Raw genomic sequence first — 17,000 nt, forward strand, 5'->3', positions numbered from 1 at the left:
GTGTAGGTTGCAGAAGTCTGATTTCCTGGGTCGCCCCAAAATACTCAATTTAGTGGTGTGTTTAGGTCAGGAGGGCAGTAGCCAATGGCTACTATCCTGGAGGGTGGCTACACCCTCTTTGTGCCTACTCCCTGAGGGGAGGGGGGCACATCCCTAATCCTATTGGGGAAATCCTCCAATCTCAAGATGGAGGATTTCTAAAGGCAGGGGTCACCTCAGTTCGGGACACCTTAGGGGCTGTCCTGACTGGTGGGTGACCCCTCCTTGTTTTCCTAATTATCTCCTCCAGCCTTGCCGCCAAAAGTGGGGACAGTGGCCGGAGGGGCGGGCATCTCCACTAGCTGGGATGCCCTCGGGTGCTGTAACAAAAGGCATGAGCCTTTGAGGCTCACCGCCAGGTGTTACAGTTCATGCAGGGGGAGGTGAGAAGCACCTCCACCCAGTGCAGGCTTTGTTTCAGTCCTCAGAGAGCGCAAAGGCTCTCACCCCAGGGGGGCAGAAACTCGTCTGAGTGGCAGGCTGGCACTGACCAGTCAGTCCTGCGCTGAAGGATTGGGTAAATTTCCTCTGTGTGCATTTTGTAATAAATCCAACACTGGCATCAGTGTGGGTTTATTATTCTGAGAAGTTTGATGCAAAACTTCCCAGTATTTAGTGTAGCCATTATGGAGCTGTGGAGTTCCTTTTGACAAACTCCCAGACCATATACTTAATATGGCTGCAGCATGTGTTGTGCCACCCTAAGAGACCCCTCACCTAACACATGCACACTGCCATTGCAGATTGTGTGTGTTGGTGGGGAGAAAAAGGCAAAGTCGACATGGCACTCCCCTCAGAGTGCCATGCCAACCTCACACTGCCTATGGCACAGGGAAGTCACCCCTTTAGCAGGCCTTACAGCCCTAAGGCAGGGTGCACTATACCACAGGTGAGGGCATATGTGCATGAGCACTATGCCCCTACAGTGTCTAAGCAAAACCTTAGACATTGTAAGTGCAGGGTAGCCATAAGAGTATATGGTCTGGGAGTTTGTCAAACACGAACTCCACAGTTTCATAATGGCTACAATGAAAACTGGGAAGTTTGGTATCAAACTTCTCAGCATAATAAATTCACACTGATGCCAGTGTGCAATTTATTGTAAAATACACCCAGAGGGCATCTTAGAGATGCCCCCTGAATACATACCCAACTTCTAGTGTAGGATGACCACACACCAGACATGTAGCTGGCCACATGGGGAGAGTGCCTTTGTCACTCTGTGGCCAGGAACAAAGCCTGTTCTGGGTGGAGGTGCTTCTCAACTCCCCCTGCAGGAATTGTAACACCTGGTGGTGAGCCTCAGAGGCTCACCCCTTTTGTTACAGCGCTCCAGGGCATCACAGCTAGTGGAGATGCCCGCCCCTCCGGCCACTGCCCCCACTTTTGGCGGCAAGGCTGGATGAGATAATGATAAAAACAAGCAGGAGTCACCCACCAGTCAGGACAGCCCCTACGGTGCCCTGAGCTGAGGTGACCCCTGCCTTGAGAAATCCTCCATCTTGAGTTTGGAGGATTCCCCCAATAGGATTAGGGATGTGCCCCCTCCCCTCAGGAAGGAGGCACAAAGAGGGTGTAGCCACCCTCAAGGACAGTAGCCATTGGCTATTACCCTCCCCGACCTAAACACCCCCCCTAAATTCAGTATTTAGGGGCTCCCCAGATCCCAGGAAATCAGATTCCTGCAACCTGAAGAAAGAAGGACTGCTGACCTACAAGCCTGCAGAGAAGGAGGAAGACGACAACTGATTTGGCCCCAGCCCTACCGGCCAGTCTCCAACTTCGAAAACCTGCTCTAGCGACACATCCGACAGGGACCAGCGACCTCTGAAACCTCAGAAGACTGCCCTGGACTACAGGACCAAGAAATTCCAGTGAACAGCGGCCCTGTTCAAAACCAGCTACTTCTTTGCAACAAAGAAGCACCTTCCAAGGACTTCACGTTTCCTGCGGAAGCGTGAGACTCTACACTCTGCACCCTACGCCCCCGGCTCGACCTGCAGAAAACTAACACCTCAGGGAGGACTCCCCGGCGACTGCGAGCCCGTGCGTAACCAGAGACGACCCCCCTGAGCCCTCACAGCAACGCCTGCAGAGAGAATCCAGAGGCTCTTCCTGACCGCGACTGCCTGTAACAAGGGACCCGACACCTGGCACTGCGCCCGCAACCCCCAGGACCTGAAGGAACCAAACCTCAGCGCAGGAGTGACCCCCCAGACGACCCTCTGCCTTGCCCAGGTGGTGGCTGTCCTGAGAAGCCATCCCCCCTCCCCCGTGCCTACCTGCACTGCTAGAGTGACCCCCGGGTCCCTCCATTGTTTCCTATTTGAAACCCGACGCCTGCCTTGCACACTGCACCCGGCCGCCCCTGTGCCGCTGAGGGTGTGTTTTGTGTGCCTACTTGTGTCCCCCCCCCAGTGCTCTTTAAAACCCCCCTGGTCTGCCCCCGAGGACGCAGGTACTTACCTGCTGGCAGACTGGAACCGGAGCACCCCTGTTCTCCAAAAGCGCCTATGTGTTTTGGGTACCTCTTTGACCTCTGCACCTGACCTGCCCTGAGCTGCTGGTGTGGTAACTTTGGGGTTGCCTTGAACCCCCAACGGTGGGCTGCCTATGCCCCAGGACTAAGACTTGTAAGTGTTGTACTTACCTCCAAAACTAAACTTTACTTACCTCCCCCAGGAACTGTTGATTTTTGCACTGTGTCCACTTTGAAAATAGCTTATTGCCATTTTTACAAAGACTGTACATGATATTGTTTTCATTCAAAGTTCCTAAAGTATCTAAGTGAAGTACCTTGCATTTAAAGTATTTACTGTAATTCTTGAACCTGTGGTTCTTAAAATAAACTAAGAAAATATATTTTTCAATATAAAAACCTGTTGGTCTGGAGTAAGTCTTTGAGTGTGTATTCCCCATTTATTGCCTGTGTGTGTACAACAAATGCTTAACACTACCCTCTGATAAGCCTACTGCTCGACCACACTACCACAAAATAGAGCATTAGAATTATCTAATTTTGCCACTATCTTACCTCTAAGGGGAAACCTTGGACTCTGTGCACACTATTTCTTACTTTGAAATAGTATATACAGAGCCAACTTCCTACACTCAGGTTATGCTTGCTCTCGCCCTGGAGACTGAATAGGAGCTCTGGACTTGCATGATGCCTACTTCCACATCCTGGTCCTACCTGCCCACATGCATTACCTGCAGTTTACGGTGGGCCTCTAGCATTACCAGCACCCCTCAGGTGTTCATCAAGGTGTTGGCGATGGTCGCAGCACACTTAAGGTGATTAGTAGTTCCAGTCATACCCTACCATGATGATGACTTTCTGTTGAAGGTGCGCTCGCTCAAGGCGGTCGTCTCCCACTTCCAGAATACCACAGACCTCCTGCACTCACTTTCAACTTGCAGAGGTCTCACCTGACTCCCTCTGAGACTCTCCCTTTCATTGGAGGTGTTCTGGACATAGTGGGGTGACAGGCCTATTCTCCCAAACTGCAAATCCAGAATATTTGAGCTGTGATTCAGATGTTTCAGCCTCTGTTGTAGATTTTGATTATACTGACTCTGAGGCTGTTGGGTCTTATGGCCTCCTGTATCCTAATAGTGAGGCATGCCTGTTGGCATATGCAGGCTCTGTAGTGGGACCTGAAGTTCCAGTGGGCTCAGCATCAGGGGAATCTCTTCAACTTAGTGCAGTTCTCGGAGGGAACTGCAAAAGACCTGCGGTGGTGGCTAGTAAATTGAGATTGGGTCAGCGATAGAATTCTCTACCTTCCCAAACCAGAGATAACTGTAGTGAGAGATGCGTTACTCCTGGGCTGTGGTGCCCATTTGGAAGAGGTGGAGATCAGAGGTCTCTGGTCTCTACCGGAATCTGGACTTTTAATCAATTTTCTGGAGCTACGGATGATCTGGCTGGCATTGAAGGCCTTTTTACATTTGATCAAGGGAAGGCTAGTGCAGGTGTTCACAGACACCACCACCATTTGATACTGATACAAACAGGGCAGGGTGGGTCACGGACCCTGTATCAAGAGGTCCTGTGTCTCTGGACATGGCTGGAACATCAGAGCATTTCCCTGGTGATCCAGCACATAGTGCTGAACACCAGAGTGGACAAACTCTGCTGTCAATGCTTAGCAGATCACGATTGTCATCGTCATCTAGAGGTGGTTCAATGTCTTTTCCAAGACTGGGACGAACCTTGGTTAGATCTGTTTACCACTGCAGAGAATACACAATTTCAGCAGTTCTGCATACTTGAGTTTCCAAAGTAGCTCTTGCTCTGGGGTGTTTTTAGTCTTGAGTGGAGCTAAGGCCTTCTGTGTGCCTTTCTGCTGATAGCACTCCTTCCTAGACTTCTCTAGAAGATCAGGAATGACCAGGCCCAAATCATGCCGATAGCTCCAGATTGGGTATAGAGAGTTTGACATCCCAAACTCCTGAGCATAACCATAGGTCCTCTGATCAGTCTGCCCCTTTGGGGGGACCTTCTTTCACAGCAGTAGGGAAGGGTGTTGCACCTGAACCTGCACATAATTTGCCTTCATGCTTGGAGTTTAAGTGGTGACAGTTGACAGCTTTTGACCTTCCCCCACCCCAAAATCGCTAATGTCATTCTGGCCACCAGGCATTCCTTCACCAGGACAAATTTGTGACATGGTGTGCCTGCAAGATTGTTGACCCTCTTTCTGCATCCTTATCCCAAGTCCAGTTGTCCATTATTTCTCTGTCCCAGCAGGGTTCTGGTTTAGGTACTGTAAAAAGTTATCTGTCAACCATTTTGGCTTTATTGCCATTGCCGGACAAACCTTCTTTGTTCAAGTCACCCGTAACTCGTTTCCTAAAGGGACGTCGAAATCTGTTCCCTCCAAAACCATTAATTATGCCCCGGTGGGACCTCAATCTGGTCTTGACCTTTCTAATATGTGTGTTTTTGAGCTTCTGTACAACTGTCCATTCCGTTTAATCACCATCAAAGCAACTTTTCTGATGGCCATATCATTGGCCAGGATGGTCTGCGAGCTGTAAGCACTCTGTGAACACTCCCTGCATGACATTCTACCCAGACAAACTGGCTCTGAGAACTTGTGCGTCCTTTCTCCCAAAAGTAGTGACACCTATTCATGTGGGTCAAGATATCACCCTGTCTACTTTCTTTGCTCTGCCTCACCCGTCGAAAGTCATTCTACATTGACCTACCTTTTTTTAAGTTAAAAGTGCACGATCATTGGGTAGGTCGGTTTGAAGAAAGGAAAAGCCGTGCAGAGAAGGACCATCTCAAGATGGATTGTGCTCTTGAGTAAAATGTGCTACACACTGGCCAAGAAGCAACTTACTGAGGGCTTGCAAGCTCATTCCATTAGAGCCAAAGCTGAGACCACTGGGTTAGCTCGCAAAGTCCCTGTCCTGAACATCTCTCAGGCTGCAAACTTGGTGTCTCTGCATATTTTTACTTAACACTTCTGCCTGGACGGTCAGGACTTTTGTGACAGGCACTTTGCCCATTCGGTCCTACAGGACTTTTTGTTCTAATCTTTTTGCAGACCTACCTCCAGAGAGGTATTGCTTGGGTATCTATTCTAAGTTAAAGAATCTGTGAATAGAAGTCTCTGTCAAATGATAAAGTTACTTACCTTCAGTCACTCTTTATCTGGTAGAGACTCTGTCTAGCTGCAGATTGCTTACCAAACCTCCACTCCTCCCCACGCTGCGAATAGATATCTGCATAGGGTTACCATTGAAAGACTATAGTGCTGCACACTAATACATGAGCATCCTTCATGGCTCTGCACTTCTGGTGTGGAAATCCCACTAAAAGGAACGGATAGCCCGTAGGGGTGGTACCTATATAGTCATTGTACACATCACTAGTGACAAGGAGCCAATCATTGTCACCTACTGATGTGCAGTGGTACTGCTCAAGAATTTCCAAATCCAGCCTGACGCCTTGGGAAAATTCTAAGGTAAGGAATCTGCTGCTAGATAAAGTCTCCCAGATAAGGCATTATTGAAATAAGTAACTTGTTCTTCATGAGCATTGCGCTGATCTTCCATATATAAAGTTGTTGTCTTACACTTCCTTAATATAGGGTCTTTTAGCTACAGGATGTGTTGTAACTCACTACACAATCTGTTAAGGGGTTACTTGGGCCCTTTAACAAAAAATCATTTTTGTTACTTTCCCGACGGAAGCATTCTGGAATTATATATGTCTTTTGGACCTGAACACTCCGCTGCCAGTTTTAACAAAAGCTTCTTTCAGATCCTTCTGTGGATATTCATTCAGCATCTACCTTGGAAGACAGCATTCTTACTGCCCTTCATTGTGCCCAAGTGGATCAGCGAGCTTCAAGCTTTTTCTATCATTGAACCATGTGCGCAATTCTATAAGGAAAAGGTGTTTCTCAGGAGTAATTGTAGATCCAGCCCCGTTAGTCTTTTAATATGTCCCAACATAAAGTCCTTCTTATTTTCTTCCAAAGCGCATCCGCATTGGTCAAAAGGTAATTGCGCTCTGTAGATATTAATAGCCAAAGGAAGAAAAGAGACTTGTAATCATGGATCTCCAGCGCTGGTGTCTTTTATAGGTTCATATGAGATTTGCTTCTTTCCATTTCATGAGGTCTATGTGATTTACACTTCATGAAAGTCGGACTAGAAGAGCATCTGAGGGGATTTCAGCTCTGTGCCTTTCCACGCTATTGGCTAGAATTTAGTAACAAAAATAATAGGACATTTTATACATAGTATATGGCTAAAATAATAATAAATAATAATAATCCTGAATTTGTAAGGCTCAGCAAATCACCCGTGAGGGTCTCAAGGCCCCGAATTGTAGGCACAGGGAGATTAAGTGATTTGGCCAAAATCACAGGATGTTGAGTTGACGCCGAGACTTGAACCTGGTTCCCCCAGCTTCAAACTCGGCAGGTCAGGCTGTTTACTCCACAGTAATCAGTGTATATGAAAATGACTGAACACAAAGTACAATGTAGTTTGTCTAATGATTTAGACTATTTCAAGCATGTGACTCTCCAAAAATTACCAACATCGGAGAACTTTAGTACAGGTCAGTAACTTTTTCTTAGTTTAATATACCATAAGCACCTTAAAGCGAAATGTGAGTGAAATTTTATTTACAAGGATTCTTCTAATGTTCTGACTCAAATTGAGCTCCTCACTTGATCAAAAGGCATATGAAGCTGTACAGATGTCTTTACCTGTACTTTTTATTAACATGCAGGATCCGTTTGCAGAAGTTCCCAGTGAGTATAAAGGTGCTTTGATTCAGGAGGATATCCGACAGCTGAATGTGTTCCTGGCCCAGACCAATCTTGACATCTTTCTGCTCGAGCTGCATGAAATGATTGTGTTGAAACTGAAACGTGTCCGCGCGACAGATGAATTTAAGCCCTCCTGGAGGTATAATGTGTGCACTATATGTAACATTTTCAGTTGTTCAGCTGGTGAAAGCTCTGGCTATAAATAACAATTACCAGAAACTCACACACCCGTGCCAAGGGTCGTTGTTTCTGTTCGTATTGTTTTTGCTGTTTTGTTGTACATATTTATTATTCCTGTGTAAATGGTCCCAGGCACCTCCTTTCTGCCACCCCACCCAGCCTTCTGTTACTCAGTAAATTTGAACAACCATGTTAGAGATGCTCATCCATACAATGCATTCCACAGTAGTCACTGGTAACAATTGCTCTTGAAGCACCAAACATCTAAACTACAGGACAACTTCATGGGCACTACTTGCAAATGTTTCATTCAGAAATGAGCTGAGAAAATTGTGTAATAGTGTACTTTCATAATAGAAAAAGTGTACTTTAACTGTTCATAATCTCTATATCTAGTCACCCCCTCAGATGTTTTCCCACTATCTTGGCTTGTTCTCAGCATCCCTCGTCAGGATCGGACTGGACTATAGTACAATCAGGCACTGCCTGAAGGAATGGTCTGATAAGTCAGTGTGTCAGTCAGTGTTTTTGGTTGTCGGCTTTTTTCTGCTGGACTTTTTGTATTTAATTTTTTTTGCTGTTAATGTCCCTTATATTGCCACAAACACTGGCTACAGCAGGCTCAAAGCTATGCAGTCTTCCAAACCATGGAAAACACTGCACGTGTAAAGCCACCCCAATTTGCAAACATGGGCATATTTTTAGCTAATAATTCACTAATGGAGGCCACTTTTATTTAGGTGCCCTAGCCTATTTTCTGTCCCCTTTCGACCCTGCCCCTTGCCTTCCTTGACATACTTAATGCTCAGCCCCTGTACACTACACCTCTTGAATTGCCTCATGGCATTTGCTTCCCTCTGCTGCCCTATTTTGGTCAGGCGTTAGCCAAGGCCTTTGATTTTACTAAAATATGTATAAAATACTTACATATGGGAGCTTTCCACCACCTCTCTTCATCCATTGGTCTGTTATTGTCTCATTCACATTTTGCTTCTGCCAACTGCAGCATATAGCTTGGGGCATTAGGTCAGCCTACTTGAACTACTGATTAACTTCACTTGAGTGACTACATTTTGCTCTCTGAGACTGAGCACATCTGCACACAAGCTAATTCCCTACAGGGCATGTGTTTCTGTCCTCAATATATAATCACTTTAGTGATGCCTTTGTGTTTAGAGCCTGATGTGATAGCAGGACACTTCTTATGTACATTCCATCTTCATCAGATCTCATCCCCCGCCAATCCTATTGTAAATTCCTTTTGGAGTGTTTTGATTTTCTGACTTCTGCTATTTCACAGCATACCAGATTGTGTAATATTTAATATTTATTATATTATAACACACACTCTAGGACTAACCTTGTTATAGCTCCTAACCGAAGATATGAGCATACAAAAATATACTTAGCAACAGGTAAGTAAAGGCATAGAAGAACATGGGACCCTATTTTGGTGGGGGGCTCCAGGGGGTGGGGTGGCATACATTATACTAAAAAATAAAATGCGAAGTTCACTCCCAACCCACACTACCATCCCAATACCCTTAGGACTGGGAACGTATTAAAACCCAAAAGGTAAGTAGGCAGGATTCCCCAAGCACCCGGGTGCAGAGTAGAAATCTCGGGTCAGTGTCCATAGACTAATATGGGGAAGTCGTGGTTGGAGTTTTTGTGTTTTAGGACCCTTCCCAGAGAACCCCGAGGAAACCTGTTAAGACAAGGGAGGTTGGATAGTGCCCCCACCCCTAGAAACCCAGAACCGTGGCGTACCTACACCAGCGAGCCCAGGTGCATAGGGGTGAAGTTGTGTCGGAACCTCCCGTTGAAGTCATTGGGGATCACAGTTGTCCAGCTGCTGTCACGACCCATGGAACAGGTCGGTGGAACCTAGGAATGGGTTCTGGAAGAAGAGGGCCTGCGGAGAGAGGAGACAGAGTCCAGGCAAACTGGAGGTGCCCAGGCGGTGCATGAAGGCACTGCCCACCCTTCTCTGTGATGCTTCCTGTAGGATGGAGGATGAAGAAGGGCAGCTGTGGAGTTCGGGCGATGTATGAGAATCCCAGGAGTCGTCCACAAGCTGTCCCTTGCCGGTCATGAATTGCAGAGGCGTTGGTGGTTAACGGGCCACCAGCAGGCCTTGGCAAATGCAGAGAACTTTTGGTCGGATTTTGCAGAATTTGTGGAGACATGCAAGGTCCAGGTGACCCAACCTTGGCAGGTAGGTCAGGGCCAACCCTTAGCAAGTAGGAGAGCCAGCAGGAATCATTGGAGCCCCCCAGCATGACCCTCTGGCAGCAGTCACAGGCTTGGCCTCAGCAGCACAGCAAAGGGGGGTGCCCATATTGCAGGAGTTGCAGAGTGGATGTCGTTCTTGGAGCTGGAGAGTGCTGGAAGCCGGGGCTTCTTGGAGCTCAGAGGTCTCCAGGCTCGATAGCCAACATGCCTGGCAACGACAAGCAGACGCCGTACACAGGGGTTCCAGCCAGGCAGCTCCAGTGAGGGACCACAAACTTCCCAGTTGGAAAGAAGATAAGTCAGACCTCTGGAGAGCCTTGGAGAGTCTGTGGGACAGCAGAATCCACAAGCCGGGCATCATCGTTGAGGGGCCTGCAGATGCAGGGGTGTGACTCCTTTGCTCCAAGAGAGATTCCTTCTTGCTTTCCTTGTGCAGGCAGAGTCACAATGACTCTGGAGGATGCACGGCCACGGGGTTGCAGAAGTCCTTGCAGATCTTGGAAAAAAAGTTTCAGTAGGAGCCCTCCTACTGGTTACAGTCTTTCTTCTGGTTCCAGCGAAGAACAACAGCGGTTCCGGTGTCCAGGTTGCCGAAGTGTCTTGCAGAGGACACTTGCAGATGGTTTCTGAAGTCTTACAGACAAATCTAGGACCCCACCTTCAGGGGACCCCTTAAGTAACCAAAGGTAGGGGATTGGGCACTTATTGCAGTGACCCACCTATTTGGGGGAAGGGTTAGTGATGTCACCCAGCTGGACTAACCAGTCATATGCTCCCAGGTGTTTCTGCTCATCTTATTTCCAAGATGGCAGAATCAAGTGGCTACCTGGCAGAGCTCTGTGCCCCTCCCTAGGAGAAGAGCTGGATGGGGGCGTTCACTACCCTATCCTTTGTGTGGATTCGTGCCAGAGTGGGAACCCGGGGTCCTGCACTGGTGCAAACCGTTTTATGCAAGGAGGGCACCAAATGTGCCCTTCAAAGCAGTCTGGTGGCACTCAGAGGCACCCCACCCCAGCCCATAGAAACCTATTTCTAAAGAAGCGTCCGCTGTCCTAGAGGAAATCCTTTGTTCTGCCTTCCCCTGCCCGAGTTAGGCTCAGCAGCAGGAGGGCAGAACAGTGTCTGGGGTCCGCAGCAGCCCAGACTGGCATGCAGACCCTGCAAGGTTGTACAGACAGACATGGGGAATCCCATAGAAACCCCCAGACTATATGGTATCATGCAACTAGCACTGAAATCGGTATCGTTGCATGATTCCAACATGTTTGATACCAAACATGCCTATGTTCGGGGAAGCTAATATGTAGTTGAACCACTCGTGTTGACCAGTGTCCACTACATACCTTCAGATGGCTTCCCGCACTTACAAAGCCCAGGAAATGGAGTCTGGGGTTTGTAGGAGCACCTCTGCTCATGCAGGGGTACCCTTACACTTAGAACCATGCACTCTGTCCTTGTCTAAAGGGCCTACATTAGGGGTGACTTACAGGGTTAGAGTGCAGAGACTATGAGGCAAACCTTATATCTGGAGTGGAAAGTTCATGCACCATTTCACACAGGCTGCAATGGCAGGCCAGTAGGCACAGTTTTGTATGGACCCCTCGGGTGGCACAATACATGCTGCAGCCCATGGGAGACCCCCGGTGTATCAATGCCCTGGATACCTAAGTATGATATACTAGGGCAGTGGTTCCCAACCTGTGGTCCGGGGACACCTGGGGGTCCGTGAAGCCTCCTGAGGGGGTCCACAACTGATTAAAAATGTAATTATATTATCAGATTAGGTCCACAGCTTTCAGTAATGACTCAGTGGGGCGTCCCCGGATTCCAGCAATGATTCATTGGGCATCTCCTGGGTTCCAGTAATGATAAAGTGGGGGTCCACAGAAGTCAAAAGGTTGGGAATCACTGTACTAGGGTCTTACATGGGTGCACCCGTATGCCAATTGTGGGGTGTAAAATTTACCTACAACCAAATTTAGGGGAGAGAGCACCGACACTGGGGTTCTGGTTAACAGGATCCCAGTGCACTACAGTCTAATCACACTAACACCAGGTAAAAAAGTGGGGGTAACTATACCAGAAAGGTACTACTTTCCTACATGCGTTAGCCAAGACCATTTGATTTTCCTAAAATTAGGTGAATAACATAGCAACCTATACATGTTTCAGCCAGCCACACTTCTTGCATTAGTCTGAGATTGGTGTAATTCACATTTTTGTTCGACCCACTCCAACATGCATTAAGGGGCAGTGTAACAGCTTACTTCGGCCACTGGCTGACTTTACTGCAAGTTATGGCACGCTGCCTTTTCACAAGGAACACACCCACATTCAAATTAGTTCCCTTCAGTGCAAGGGAGTACTATGATAATGTGTGTTTCTTAGACCTCCAAAAAATGTTGCTTGTAGCAAATGTTTTTTTAGATTGATGAGGGCTGGGTATATTCCCAAACAATAAAGTTTTGCAGAAACCATGACAAAAGAATAGCCAGAAAGCTGACAACCAACACCAGACCTATTTCCTTTAACAATGCTTGTTTTTACTGTCTACCCATCGCTGGGTTGCACAGAGTGATTTTATATTGATTAAATCTCCCCGATTCTCATGTGGATGCTGCAGAGGTAGGAGAACTTTCCCAGTAAAGTAATGATGAAAATGTGTACTTTTTGTCTGAATCTTCAGCGTTTTAGTCATTGAGTGTTTTTTGGGTATGTTAACCTCATTCAGGGTTTGAGTATTAGACAGAGGTGTAACCCGCTCCCATGACAGTTTCTCTCGTATGGGCACTTCCTCCCTCTCTCACTTCGTCATCTCTTCCTTTCTTTTAGTGTCACTCCTTTCCTCTCTTCCTCTGCCTTCTCCTGTATGTATCTCCTGCACTTTGAATGATCTACAAACAACTAATATATTATTTAAAGTTCATCAAATATCCCCCAGTTGAATATCACGTGTAAGCATATTGCTGTACTAGTTGCAAAAGTCTCTCACAAAAACCACTGATGCCCTTCACATATTTCCGATGTACCCTTCGCATTGCCCCAGCAGACCTCACATAACCCCAAACCACCCCTTACATGCCTTCAACACTCAGTGCAGTGCCACCCACCTTTTGTGTAATAACCATTCACATAGCCCTCGGCAGCCTGCCCACCCTTCACAGAGACCTCCCATAGCCACAGGAGCACGTCATTGAGGCCCACTACTCCTTGTTAGTCGCTAAAGGTCTTCACGTGACACTAAGGGCCAGATGTAGCAAAGGTTTCTACCCATTCTGTGTCTATGGGAAAAAGTGTTCGTACATATGGCCCTAAATGAGCCGTTTTTGTCTTTCTCTGTTTTAGCCTGAGGGACACACTCGCCGCCTACATCGAGACGAAGAGAGAGGAGCCCTACCTCGAGCTGGAGGACCTGTTCCCTGAAGAGATCCCCCTCTCGAAGTGCGTGGAGGCCTGGAAGGCAGCGGCGAGCTTGAAACGCGATCGTCTTAGATGAAAGTATGTTCCGCTCGCTCCTGCCGGAGCTCCTCAAGCACGACTCTTGAGCTGGGCGATGTTCTGACGTCCAAGATAGTGCCCTGGTACTCTAACAATCTCCACTATTCACAGACTGCCATCGCACACGACAAAACGAACATACCAACACAGCCTCAGGTGTAAATATAAAGAGACGACGTTGTCTTAAGTTCGCAATTGAGCCTTGCGGCTGATTGACTCTCCGAGCTGGCATACAAGCTGTGTTTTTATTTTTAAGAATACCAACCGTGTCTGGTAACTACTGTGTACATTGCAAGCCTCCTGGTGTTATATTGGGGTTCAAATAGTCAGAATGTCCGGGACTACTTCAGAGCTTGGGGCGCCACTCACATCAGCTCTAGAGTCTTAGCAAATATTTCAGGAATCAAACTGTTGTCTCCTCAAATCTGCGCACTTGTTCCATGCCAAGGTAGTGGCATGAATGGCAGAGCACGCCTTTCTCTTTTTGTCCTACTGGGAACTCCCATTTAGCGAGAGGCGAATAACTCCTCTGCCCTCCAAGAGAACGCTCTTTCTAGTCTCTTCAGTGGATTTCTTCCTCCTCCATTTTGCACTGATACAGATTTAAGTGCCTGTGTTTACTTACTTTTCACTCCAGAAGCCTATGCAGAACGAAAGTGGTACACCCTGGAAAAGCACTTGCAGTAAGCGTGGGCACCCTTGTAACTAGACTGCGAGCACAGCTCCGAAGACCGTTTGTGCCTGTTTTTTCTAGAAATACGATTTCACGTCTCTCCTATCAGTGATGTCTTTAGTTTATCAAACGTTTCCATTGACCTCTGCACATCTTCATTTTCAGTGCTTGGGGTTGTTTCACATCTGGAGCTTTGCTGGTGTCTGGCACGTGCCTGTTGAGGGCACAGACATTGTGTAGAATCACTGGTCGATTATGTAAACTATGCATTAAGCGCAGACTCAACCGGTAAGGTCTAATTTCCGTGATAATGTCAGATACAAAAGCCAGCAACATTTTCAGACCATGTTTGTGAATTCCGGATTATTTAACCACCTCTTGCTCTAGCACTCAAATGCAAAACATTCCTAGATGGTGTTTGACTGTGATTCACCCTTGCTGTTCTTTCAGAGGTATTGACTTCTTGGTAAATCTCCAGATAAACTTACAGGCCAGACAGTTTGTGCAAACTCACCTGTCCGTAATAATCACCTACAAATAGAAATGGGCACTTTTAGAAGAGGTGACAGATCTGCTGCCTGCTTGTAATCACACTCGTGATTTCACCTCAGATGTTTCTATACGTTACAACCACACTCAATGTGAAATTCTGTTTTTTTCAACACAGAACTCAGTTTTCCTTTAGTGTAAAAGCATAGTAACCACATTTTCTTAACATTCCTCATGATAGTGAGCAGCTGTACTAGCCTCTGGTAACCGCATCAACACTTACAGCGGTTTGTTGCCCTAAATCTGTGCATTCCGTGTTATAATCGGCTGGTTCTTAGCCCAACTCTGGACTTTGGGCTTCGCAGCTGATGAGCGCCTTGTGTTTTTAAGTGAAGAGGAGGAGGAGCTATGAACCTTTTCAGATTGGCCTAAAGTATGTAGCACGCCACACTTACCCATCTTCAGCCATCTCCGATACAATCATTTTTCGTCAGAGATGCCTTAACATTTTTTATGTATTGATATTTAGAGTGGTTAGGATAGCCACGTAAAAGAAAAGCACATGTAGGTTCCATGAATAAACTCTGGTGCACGACAAGGTAGCGTACAACCGTGTCAGCGCCCCTGCTGACAATATTCCTGTGTCATCGACCAATCATCATTTAATTACACATGATTGATCATTTACTTATAAAGCATGATCGTCTGCTGCTTGCAAACTGAACTGCATGGCCCCTGGCTAGGTAGTGCAGTCAAGCACAAAGCACTCCACCCACATTATTTTGTTGTTAGTCTCACTACTTAGAAGAATAATATTATTCCTAATATGATACTTAATGCCCTTCTTTCAAGTCAAAGTTACTGACGAGTGTTCACTTCTTTGTATATTTTGCAGGCGTTTACTTTTCATTGTGCTGGTTAAGCAACAGATATTTTAAAAACATTGTGGTCCTTCAATAAATCCATTGTGCTGCTAAAAAAAAATCTTGGTTGTGGTTCTTTTCAAGGAGTGGTGTACACAAGCATTACAAAGTAATTGAGGGAGTCTTTTTTTTTTTTTTTTTAAATGTATAGCGCTATATGCCACAGTAAGCAGGTTTTCTGCACACTAGGGGAGAGAGAGGAGTAAACGATCTAGATTATTTCTGCATTCTTATGATTATATGGAAGAGGGTGATAAAAGGCAGGTTTTGAAGACTCCAGAAGATAGTCTGTTCTTAGTGGATGGAAAAGTATGTCACAAGGTCTGAACACCCGAACTCACAGGGTGTAACATGGCCTAATATATATATATTTATAAAGTGCACATTTGTCTGCCACCTCTAAGAAGATCGTTTGGTGCTAATTGCAGCTAATGGATATTTACAGCTACCCAACTTGAAGATACTCTACTTTTCATTCACTTTATTGTCGTTCTTAATGTAAAACATCCATCGACACAACCACATAAAATCACAGCATGACAAAACCATTAACATTACAAGATAAAATTCAAATTAGAAGACAAAAATAAATTCTTAAAGGTCATTTGGAGATTTAACCTCCTACAATCATAATTTTAGTTTTCTACATCATATGTACGAATCTGACTGAAAGTGTTTAGAATTTACAAACACAACGCAAATACTGGTGTCAGGCTTACATATTCCCGAAGCAAGATGGCATTGTCTTATCTCCATTGGTAAGCAGAGTGGCTTAATGTATTTCTGTTTAAGTTTCTTGTGTGAGATGCAAAAAAGAACATGTTCTTCAGTTTCATCTACAGGTTTACACAATGGACATGTCTTGCTTTCAGCTTCAGTCTTCGACCATGTGCTCTTCAAAACAGCAGTAAGAACCCCATTCTAAACTTGATGTATAAACGTCACTCTACTGGAGACAATACAAAATCCACGTACTTAAATATGTATTCCCAATTCATCAATAGGAATTTATTTCTAACATGACCCACCTTGTCTGTGGGTAACAGTTTCATAAGTGTGCAAAACCAATACCTTTCCATTATTGCACAATAAGTGCACTTGGTGATACAAAAGGCATTAAACCAGTACTCTCTAAGCCCCTTACATCAGATACGCCTTCTCTATAGGCTTTAAACTTGCCCGCGGTCCATATTCTTATCTAAAGTAAGATAGGACGCAATTCTGCTTGGCCAATAATTGATTTCAGGACCAATCTAATAGAGGATAGCTGAACACTTGAGATCTTAAGAAGACATTTTCTTCCTTTTCAAGACTATCCTTAATACTGTATGACCATAGTTCAGATCCTAAAGGATGACGTGGCGGGGGCTCTATATTTCTCAAAGGCTGGCAAAACTAGGTATTACCACAATTAAGACATTTAATTAACAGACTTGATCCGTGTTTTAACAATCATTTACTTTCAGTAATCTGCTCACACCACTTTTGAGAATCTGACAACCTATCACCCTAATAATCAAACTCAAGTAACTCTCTCAAGTGCATTGTTACCCAGTTTTATTTTTCCCCTAAAGTTTTTACGTGGGCTGAATTGCATACATTTTTTGTGTGTGTTTATTTCCAATCTGTGTAAGCTACAAAAGGTGACAAACACTTGAAGTAAGG

At 45.9% G+C, this 17,000-nt stretch overlaps 1 protein-coding gene across 2 annotated transcripts in view; it reads left to right on the forward strand.

The window, feature by feature from the left end:
• The window catches only part of RNF213 (ring finger protein 213), a 1,978,231-nt gene extending 1,962,372 nt beyond the window's left edge, over window positions 1-15,859 (forward strand). For both annotated transcript variants that reach the window (XM_069199724.1, XM_069199725.1), the window contains 2 exons: window positions 7,298-7,476; window positions 13,098-15,859. In XM_069199724.1, coding sequence (XP_069055825.1) covers window positions 7,298-7,476; window positions 13,098-13,248 — 330 coding nt within the window. In that variant the 3' untranslated portion in view covers window positions 13,249-15,859. The remainder of the gene's footprint in view (window positions 1-7,297; window positions 7,477-13,097) is intronic.
• The last annotated feature ends 1,141 nt before the right edge of the window (window positions 15,860-17,000 follow it).

This window comes from Pleurodeles waltl, chromosome 7 (assembly GCF_031143425.1).
Source record: "Pleurodeles waltl isolate 20211129_DDA chromosome 7, aPleWal1.hap1.20221129, whole genome shotgun sequence".
Classification (NCBI taxonomy): Eukaryota; Metazoa; Chordata; class Amphibia; order Caudata; family Salamandridae; genus Pleurodeles; species Pleurodeles waltl.